This window comes from Macrotis lagotis, chromosome 1, assembly GCF_037893015.1.
Source record: "Macrotis lagotis isolate mMagLag1 chromosome 1, bilby.v1.9.chrom.fasta, whole genome shotgun sequence".
NCBI lineage: Eukaryota > Metazoa > Chordata > Mammalia > Peramelemorphia > Peramelidae > Macrotis > Macrotis lagotis.
Window position 1 is genome coordinate 854,070,350 of NC_133658.1, and position 10,063 is coordinate 854,080,412.

A 10,063-nucleotide genomic window follows, 5' to 3' on the forward strand; every position below is an offset into this window, starting at 1 on the left:
CACCCTAAACCTTTGCCTCCCCTACCCCATCACTTCCTGTCTACTCTGCCACCCCCCCTCACTATTTCCCTGCTCCCCTCTCCTCCTAGATGCTCTCATGGGGAGCTCATTACCTTCTATACTACTTTAGGACAGTGCTCCTTATTAGGAGGTTTTCCCAAACATTCAATCTACATTTGTTCCTCTGATTTCCTCTCCATTTTCCTTGTTCTGGGGTCAGGCAAAGCAAATTTATTCTAGTTTTCACTCAGCAGCCCTTTGAAAATTAAAGGCTGTGCTCGTGGTCCAAGTTGCCCAGACTTTTCTTCCCTTGGTCTGGTATTTTTAGTGCTTTAAGATGGGTACTCATAAAGAAGGCAGGGTCTGCAGTCTCTTTCTCATCTTTGGGGATGACCTAACCTGAATGTCAATACAAGTCAAATACTCAGATTTTTGAAGTGATGAGAACGTCTGTGTATAATTGTTCTTTTGAGCCCCCCCCCACACACTTTGGGCAGGGAGGGGAGAAATAAATAATTCTAGTGACAATAAAGATTATTAATAATAATTAATAATAAAATTCCCATTTCTACAGGGGAAAACAAGCATTTATTAAGCTCCTATTGCATACTAGTCACTGTGCTGAAAGCTTTACAAATTGATCCTCACAACAACACTGGGAAATAGGTGCTGTCATCACTCCCATTTTACAATTGAAGAAACCGAAGCAAACAGGTTGAGTGACTTGACCAAGGTCACCCAGCTATCCAGGGTCAAGGCTCAAACTTAGCCCTATTGAATTCTTTTATATGGGGGGGGGTAGTGAAGTAGCAATGAGGGAAGGCTAGGGGCTGGACTTGGGACTTCATAAATTACCAGTGCAGCTCAGCAACTACCCTCCAAATTATAATTTTAGAAAACTGCCTAGAGGGTCACTCCACCAGGACGTGTCAGAGGCTGGATTTGGACCAAGGTCATCTTGACTCCAGAAGCCACTCTCTCTCCATCTTCTGACTTCTGGGAGGCAGGAGGTTAATAGTAAAAAAAGAACATTCCACCCAGTTCCGATTTGAACCCTGCTACTTAGTAACCACATGAACTTTTCAGGTTAAGTCCCTCCTAGGCCTGGCTTCTGCCCTTTCCATGAGGCCTCTTTCCGATGGAGAGTCTCCGCTTTCATTTGTCCTCATTCAATCATCCTCTTCACCAGTCAGCTGTAACCCACCAACTCTCACACGCCTTCCCAACTAGATGGGAGTTTTCTGGTTGGCCCAGCCCTGGAGATTGAACCAATCAGAATGAACCGGTAGGATCTGGCGACCAATGAGAGGCTGTTTCGAGTGGAAGATGCCCTCTTCTTTGGGGACCATCAGGGAAGGGAGGGCTCTAGGCTGGTTAGCGAGTTAATGGCTATCACCAGTTTGGGATTGGGGAGGTTTCTGTTATTCATACAATTGATGGCCTTCCCCTGGTGCACCATTTCTGCATTTGTATGTTCTCTTTGTCCTTGCAAATAAACCTCATAAAGGCACACAGAATGGGGTGGAGAGAGCAGCTGCCTATCAGTCAGAGGAGGCTGGACTACCAAGCAGGACACCTGTGGTCCTCACTCTGCCACTAAATCTCCATGTGACCTTGGCCAAGTCCTTTCCCGTCCTCTGTGCCTCCTTGAGGCTAAAACCAGGTAGTCCCTAAAATTTCCTTCTAGCCCTAACAATCTCAGCTTTGGGGGAGGGGGAGGGTGTATAGAAAACAGAGACCCAGCTAGGCAAGCTGCTGCAATAGCTTGTAGAATTGGAGATATAATTATTAAGCCCTCAAGGTCCTACTAGTCTTTGAATCCTAGGAGCCAAGCAGATTCAGAGGATGGGAAGATCAGATGAGTCAGGTTTGGGTTGGGCCTGGATATATAAAAGATATGAAAAATAGTATGAAAGTATAGAAAGGAACAAAAGGTGGAAGTCTTAGGGATGAATGCCCCTTGGATCTTCTCAGAGAAGGAGGGCAAACTGGGTGCCTGAAATCGGCCTTGACTATGGATCCTTCACAAACTACACCTGCTTCCCTTTAGGCTTTGGGTCTCAGTGGGGCAGGGCAGAGAAGCTATTGTAATCTATGATAGCAGCTCCAAGAGAGCTGGGGGCATTGTTGGTCGAGGGTATCCTGAGGACCCCTCCGAGGATGTGATCAGGACAATGTGATGAGAAAGGATGTGAGAGCTGTAAAGCATCTGGGAGAGGAGGTGAAGCAACAGGGAAATAGTGAGGGGCAGAGTAGACAGAAAGTGAATGGGGCAAGGGAGGAAAAGGTTAGGGTGTGTATGGACATGCACTGAAAATGATGCTCCGGGGGTAACTAGGTGGCATAGTAGAGGGAGCACCAGCCCTGGAGTCAGGAGGACCTGAGTTCAAATCCGGCCTCAGATATTTAATAATTACTTAGCTGTGTGGCCTTGGGCAAGTCACTTAACCCCACTGTGAAAGAAAGGAAGGAAGGAAGGAAGGAAGGAAGGAAGGAAGGAAGGAAGGAAGGAAGGAAGGAAGGAAGGAAGGAAGGAAAGAAAGAAAGAAAGAAAGAAAGAAAGAAAGAAAGAAAGAGAAAATGATGCTCCAGAACATAGTAGAGCTGACAAAGAGAGGAAGAAGGAAATGAAAAACCTATCTAATATCATTTAGAACTGGAAGGACCTCAGGTCATCTAGGACAGGGCTGGGGAACGTCTGGTTAAAGCAACTGCAGGCAGGACTTGAAATTCAATAAATCTAGGAATTTTTAAAAGGGTGAATTAATTAAAATGTTTGATCAAATATAACAGCCTAATTTTTAAAAATTTATTTATTTAAGGCAATGGAATTAAATGACTTGCCCAAGGTCACACAACTAGGCAATTATTGAGTGTCCAAGTTCAGATTTGAACTCAGGTCCTCCTGACTCCAGGGTCGGTATTCTATCCACTGCGCCATCTAGCTGCCCCCCACCTTTTTATTTATTGAAGGCAATGGGGTTAAGTGACTTGCCCAAGGTCACATAGCTAGGTATTTATAACAGGCTAATTTTTAAGTTTTGGAAGGAAAAAAGGTTTTCCACCCCTGATCTAGGAGAAGAGCTCTTAACCTATTTTCTATGAATTTGTTTGGGAGGGAGGGAGGAAGGAGAGAGAGAGAGAATGATTTTCATACAATTGGTTTATTTTGCATTTAAAAACATTTTTGTGAGAATATGTCCATAGACTTCACCAGATTGCCAAAGGGTTCCACAACATAAAGAAAATCGAGAGCCCCTATTAGTCTATCCCTTCATTTTATACATAAGGAAACTGAGATCCTGATAAGGAGCAGTGCCTTGTGTTAGATTACTCACAGAGTAAGCAGCAGAACTGGGATGAAAAAAAGTGAATTCTCAACCTCCACATGCAAGGATCTGGGGGACGAGGAGACTGAGGGGTGAAGAGAGTTGGCTAGAAGGAAGATCCATTGGGGGCTGGAAGCAAGAGGTCAGGGGCAGCAGATAGGAAGACTAGTGAAGGATGGGAGGGAAGGGGGGCAAGATAAAGTGAGGATCAGGGGAGTGGAAGGATGCAGGAAGGGATAGGGAGAAGAAAGATTAGGACAGGTCAGTGTTAGGAGGGAGAGAAAGAGGATGGAGAGAAGACAAGTGGGTGGAAAGACCAAGAAGGTGGGAAGAGAAGGGGAGGAGGCCAGAGGAAGTAGTGGCAGGCTTATTCTGAGGCTCACCTGTGGATACCCATCCTTATCAGTTACTTGCAATAAATACCAGGTGTCTTTGCTTGTCTGTTTCTTCAGCAGAAGGGTCAGCACTATTGCAAATTGGTCAGGGAGACCCCCAGGGAACACCTGGCTGGAAGGAAGAGAAAGCCCAGGTGAACTTGGCCATCATCAGAAGCCCAGCCTGTTGATTTGGGCTACTTCTCAGTATCCACCTCTGACCCCTAGTATTTTCTCTTATTCCATGGCCAGCCAGATACCTCCTCTTACCACTGATATCAGGATGAAATTCAGCAAAGAGCCAATCGTATTCCTTAGTGTCAACCTAGGGCCAATTCCTCCACTGCCAATCAAGTGCCAGCTCCTTTCTGTTGCTAGTATAGCATCCAGGCTCATTCCTTATCCCTATTCTACTCTAATTCTTCCTATCCAGGCCTGGGCCCATCTTCTGGGGATAGACAGAGACCAGGGGCTCAGGGTTAACACTGAAGCCCAAACTACCTTCTTGGGCAGTACATAGATCTGCCCTTATGAAAACTCATCCTATTCCTGGGCTGATCAGAGGCAGGGGAATGGTAAAAGACCTACAGAAGTACTCTCTATTTCTCTAAGTCCCTCCCCAGACACCCAGAGGCACTCACGCTGTGGGGAGGGCGAGCTGGGTATTCCCCAACCGCAGAATGAAGGGCCCTTTTGGGTTCCGGATCCTCTTGATAGCTGATACCTTCATGAGGGCAAATCTCTTAATGAGATTGAAACCTAGGTAGGGAAAGAGGAATTCAGGTAACTCAGTGAGAGGTGGGCAAAGTGGATGTCTTGGATGCACAGGGATTGTTGATGTTTGTCTTTCGTTACAGAAGAAGACCATGACGTCAGGGGGGTGATACCATGACAAGCCTCCCTCACTTTTTCCTCCAGGACCATCTGGGTTCAGGGGCCAGATATGAATCAGGATGACTGGAGATGGCCCTGGATGTGAGGCAATCAGGGTTAAGTGACTTGCCCAAGGTCACACAGCTGCTAAGTATCAACTGTCTGAGGTTGGTTTGAATGCCTGTCCTCTGTGATTTCAAAGCCAGTTCTCTATCCACTGTGCCAACTAGCTGCCCCCAGGGATTGTGGGAGAAACAGGACTCACCTGTCATGTTGGTTGAAGAGTCACCATTGGCTTCTAACCTCAGTCCCTCTTGTTGCAGGGGAGGACATTGTTCACCTGGAAGATAAAAGGTATAACCTCTAGGCATACTCACCCTAGGCTTGGGGCACCTAGGATGATTATTTTTCCCAAAAGACAGATTTGATTGTATAGGCTCTTCCCATTAGAGCCCATTCAGATACAGCCCTGGCACTGCCCTACCTTCCTTGATAGCCCCAGGAGAACCAGGCAGATAAGAGGAGGCAGAACAAAAGGGAGAGCAGAAACTATATACAATGTGAATGTACCTGCCCCCATCTGCCAGATAAGAACACTGAGGCCCAATGAAGGGGAGTCATTTGCCCAAAATAGTACATGAAGTTAGAGCCAGAGCTTACATTCTCTGCTCCATTGTTGCCCCCTGGGACATTGGCAGATAGAAGGCCAGAGGTACGGAACAAGGTAGGGCAGAGAGCAGTTTTATCATCATCAATGTGTGAAGAAATAGGATTGGAAGTTACCCTGCAGAACAGATTGAGCAATGGCTAAAAGAAAGATTGACATTGGATACCAGAAAAGATGTTGGAGCAGTGCGGGGTTCCTAACTGGTTGGAGTACCTCCCCAATGAGGAATGGACTCTAGGGGCTTTTGGGCTGAGAAGAAGAGACTTCTGGGTTTGGGGCCCAGAAGCCCTGGCACTCTCCACCCCTCACATACATATGCAGCCGGAGGGGCCATCTCCATCAGCGGCAGCCTGGGTGACTCATAGCCTGGCATGGTGCCTGGATTCCTCAGAGATGTTGAAATCTGCTGCCCCAGCCCCCGAGGAGACTCATGGAGAGGGGAGTGGGTGAAACACATATACACGTGTACACATGTAGCCACATGAATCTAGGAGCATACATGCAAATAAATCACAGGGGACAGTGAAGTTCGGTACACAGACTCAGCCCACTCCCTGACCTTTCTGCTGCTGGCCCTAGGGGGCTCCTTGGGTCCAGAGGAAGGGAAGGGGCTCTAGGGCTCTTGGCAATTCAGGGATCCCCTAGCTGAACAGCTTCTTTCCAGGCCCTTGGGTGAGGACCAGAAGGAAGGATGCCAAAGATATTTCCCCTGGCTCTGACCCTGCTAATAGCCCAGCCCTCTGTCTGGTCTTGGGTCTACACTCCTTTGTACCCCCCACCTTGCCATGCTGAGGCAAGAGGACATCCTCAGAAGACTGTGCTGTAGACCAAGCCCCCGTATGATATTCCGCAGAGAGCAAAACTCAGATTTCCTCTGCAGTTAGGCTTCTCTAGAAGTTCTGATGGACCACTGGCACCGGACACGACTGTGACTGCAGAGAGGCTGGGCTGGGGTTGGCAGAAGTCCATCCCTTCCCAGACACCCTCGAAGGAGGGTGCCCTCCTTCCCTCCCTCATCTCCATGCAGTGGGAGACCCACACACACAAACACACACACATACACATACATACACACACACAGACACGTGCACACATGCAGAGACCCGGAACTACTCAAACCCTAGGAAGAGTTGACACACAGGGAAGCTCATGTAAGCCTCACAATAAACCCATGAGGGATGTATTATTAACCCTGTTTTATATCCAGTGTTACTGAAGTACACTTCCCCAGGGGCATCCAGCTAGCAAACATCAGAGGTAGAATTTGAACCCAGGTCTTCACTGTAGTCCAGTCCACTTGCTGCTTTCCCAGGCTGCCTCTCCAAAACAAACATCATCCCACATTGCAGATATAGGCACCTACTTTTTTTTTTTAGGTTTTTGCAAGGCAAATGGGGTTAAGTGGCTTGCCCAAGGCCACACAGCTAGGTAATTATGAAGTGTTTGAGACGGGATTTGAACCCAGGTACTCCTGACTCCAGGGCCGGGGCTCTATCCACTGTGCCACCTAGCCGCCTCTACAGGTATCTACTTATACACACTCACACATTATAGAAATATACAGTGACACGAAGACACAGACCATAGAATCACATACAGAGACCAAAGTTGCAGTTTCCCTTAGAGATAAATACAATACAAGCTTCTCCCCCATGGCATCTCCTGAGACCCACTGCCCTGAATTGGAGTGGGGGACCTGAAAACTGAGTCTCTTGAAAGATTAGGGATAGGTACACCTGAGTTCTTACCAGTCTCCACTCCTTGACTGCCACAAGTGACCCAGAGGCTGATCAGCCACAGTCTTGGAGTCCAAGCTGCCAACATGCTGGACTCCAGATGTCACCTGGGAAGGAGAGGGGCCTATGGAAGAGAGAGGAAAAGGTTAGATGAGAGCTGACCTCTCACATTCACAAGAGGAAACCACTGGGGTCTGAGGGACCCCAAGAACCCTAACAAGAGAAATGCTTCTATTTCTGTGACAGCGCTTTATACTGATCCAGACCAAGCCACTGGTGCTGGGCTTTCATGTCTACTTCAGTTCACCTAGACACGGACATCCCTCAGTGACCACCCAAGTGGAGAGTCTATCAGACTCGGTCCAAAGCCTAAATGGAAGCAACAGCTGTTGGCAAGGTGAGGGACCAGGTACAGTCAGGTCAGGCCACTAGGGGGTGCACTGTGGGTCACCTGTCAATGTCCCGCAGTAGATGAGGCCCTCTAAATTTGATTAAACCAAGATTGATCTGAGGAAATACATCAGCCTGAGCTTATCCTTTAACTAGAACTGACCCATAAAATATCCAATATCTCAGTCTCCCTCCCTCTCTTACCTGCATAGGTCCAGTAAAGGCCATTAAGTCCAGCCCACTGTCTCTTGGTCAGCAGAGAAAAAAGAGATTAATGGGAAGAAAGGATCTATCCCAACTCTTCTAAGGCTGAGGCAGCCCTCTCCTTGGACTAAATGTCTGACCTCACTCTCTACTGCTACAATCCATTTTTCAGGTAGAGAAACTGAGGCTTAGGGAGGGAAAGAAATTTATCCAGGTTTAGCATCAGGATTTGACGCTGATCTCTTGTTTTTTCCTATGGCATCAGATTAACTCTCCTGCTTCAACTCTGGGGAAGACACAAGGCAGTGGGACATCCTCTCCTCAAGGGAACTGGAGACCATTATTCTCCATCCTCTTTCTCGTCCCCTCAGTTTTTTCTTCCTGAGGTAGTCTGGTCAGCAGGTTTCCCCCGTCTCTGGACAGTGCCACCTCTCTCCACTTTCTAGGAGCTTAGAGGGCCTCTAGCCTATGGCTGGCCAATGAAAAGATACCATGACATTGGGAGTCATGTGATCCGGGCAGCAACAAAGACATGTATGTACCTGTGTGACCCTCCATTCCTGTCTTTTTTCTAATCCCTTCATCTCCAATCTCCTTCCTCTCCCTTGTCGCAAGGCCTTCCCCAAATTCCTGCAGTCCTTCCTTAACCATAAACCAGGGTTTGTGGTAGAGGGGGGGTCTGAATGCTGATGCCACAATGGGGAAAGGTCCTGAAGAACTCTGGGAGAATGGCCATGGGGAGCTAGAAGAGGACCCTCTTCCTTTACCCATGGAAACTCTGGCTCATTCCTGCCTGGACAGCCGGCCCCAGAGCAAGTATGGAAAGAAAGATGAGAAAGACCTGAGAATCTGACTGTCTGGAGCTGGGAGGGGTGGGGTTGGGGACCAGGGGTCCCTCACTTACCTGCCTGAGGCCTGACAGATGCCTGGGCACCCGCCCCCAGGCCGGGTGTGGGGAGAAGGCCGGGAGTGGGAGCAAGAGTCTGGCTGCTTGGGCCTTGGGGACCAGGAGGTAGTGGGCAGGGGGTCTCCCCCACAATCTCTCCTGGGACTGAGGGTTCCCGACCAGCTTGTGCTGCTCTTGCTGTGTCCCCTTCTAGAGCGAGCCTAGGACTGGCGGGCTTGCCGGGCCCACGGCTCAGAGGGGGGAGACTAGGCGGGAGGAGGCTGGCCTCTGGCCAGGCCTTCAGCTAATGGGAGCCAGCTGTGGCGGGGCCGCCCGCCGAGGAGGGGGGCTCCCAGGCCAGCTAAGCTAAGCTGAGGTTTGAAGGGGCTGGGCCAAGCCGCCTTTCCTCCTGCTCACCCCTCCACCCCCCAATCTTCCCCTTTCCCTGCCAGGTGAATCCCCAGTCCACAGTTCTAGGCGTGTCTCACATTGCATGGAGACAGCGTCACAGGAAGGTCCCCCCACCCCCCCATGCAAGGGGAAGCAGAAGTGCTGGCTTTTTAAGAACTCGGGAAGAAAACTTGGGAAGTCACCCCGGCTCCCCTCTTTTCTTTCTCCACCTCCTTCCGGCTGGCTCCCAGGATTGCCCCTTTGCTCTGGCCAGGGCCTGACAAGACAGTATCCAGGGGAGACCCCCCAGGCCCCGCCCCCATTCCAAACTCCATGGCTCCCCCCACCCTCACCATGACGTGGCCATTGGCCTCCATGGTCTGCGTTTTTCCAACCTCAGCATCCCAACCACAAACTCTTTCCCCGAAGGCTCCCAATTCAGTTCCCAGCCACCTATCTGTCTGCTACTGTCCCAATCAGAATTTAGGGAGAAGAGGAATCACAAAATCATGGATTTTGTGAGGGGAACCTTTGAGACCTCCCTGCTCCAAACATCTTATTTTTCAGATGAAAAAACTGAGCCCCAGAGAGGGAAGGGGTCTTGCCCCAAATCATCTATCACTGATGAATCAATAAGTATTCAGACATAAAAATGAAGGCATCTTTAGTCTCAGGGATTGTATATAGGACACATAAATACCAAATAAATACAAATGGAAAGTGAGGGAGGGAGCACTTTAGAAGCTGGGGTGAGCAGGAAAGTCTTGGTGGAGAAGATCTGAGACTCCTACATGATAACAACTGAGTCTTAAAGGAAGGGGGGGATTCTATGAGGCAGAGCTAAGGAAAAAAGGGAGTACATTCCATATCTGGGGAATAGCCAGAACAAAGCCATGGAAATGGAGGATGGAATGCAGGGTGTGAGAAACAGAGAAGTCAGTTTGCTCAGACTGGAGAGTTCTAGAAAGGAAGCAATGAATGACAAAGCTGTAAAGGTTGTCTCAGGGCAGCTAAGTGGGGAAGTGGATAGAGTGCTAGACTTGGAGTCTGGAAGACTCTCATTTTCCTTAGTTCAAATTCAGCCTCCGACACTTACTGGCTGTGTGACCCTGGCCAAGTCATTTCACCCTATTTGCCTCAGTTTCCTCATCTGTAGATTGAGTTGGGAAAAGGAAATGGCAAATCACTCCAGTGCCTTTGCCAAAAAGAATCCA

The 10,063-nt window shown here is 48.9% G+C and overlaps 1 protein-coding gene across 5 annotated transcripts in view; it reads right to left on the reverse strand.

The window, feature by feature from the left end:
* COL16A1 (collagen type XVI alpha 1 chain) overlaps nucleotides 1-8,712 on the reverse strand; it is a 78,296-nt gene extending 69,584 nt beyond the window's left edge. For all 5 annotated transcript variants that reach the window (XM_074217660.1, XM_074217664.1, XM_074217663.1 and 2 more), the window contains exons 1-5: nucleotides 8,478-8,712; nucleotides 6,992-7,103; nucleotides 4,842-4,916; nucleotides 4,345-4,462; nucleotides 3,713-3,836 (exon numbers count right to left, since the gene is read on the reverse strand). In XM_074217660.1, coding sequence (XP_074073761.1) covers nucleotides 3,713-3,836; nucleotides 4,345-4,462; nucleotides 4,842-4,916; nucleotides 6,992-7,067 — 393 coding nt within the window. In that variant the 5' untranslated portion in view covers nucleotides 7,068-7,103; nucleotides 8,478-8,712. The remainder of the gene's footprint in view (nucleotides 1-3,712; nucleotides 3,837-4,344; nucleotides 4,463-4,841; nucleotides 4,917-6,991; nucleotides 7,104-8,477) is intronic.
* Nucleotides 8,713-10,063: the final 1,351 nt, after the last annotated feature.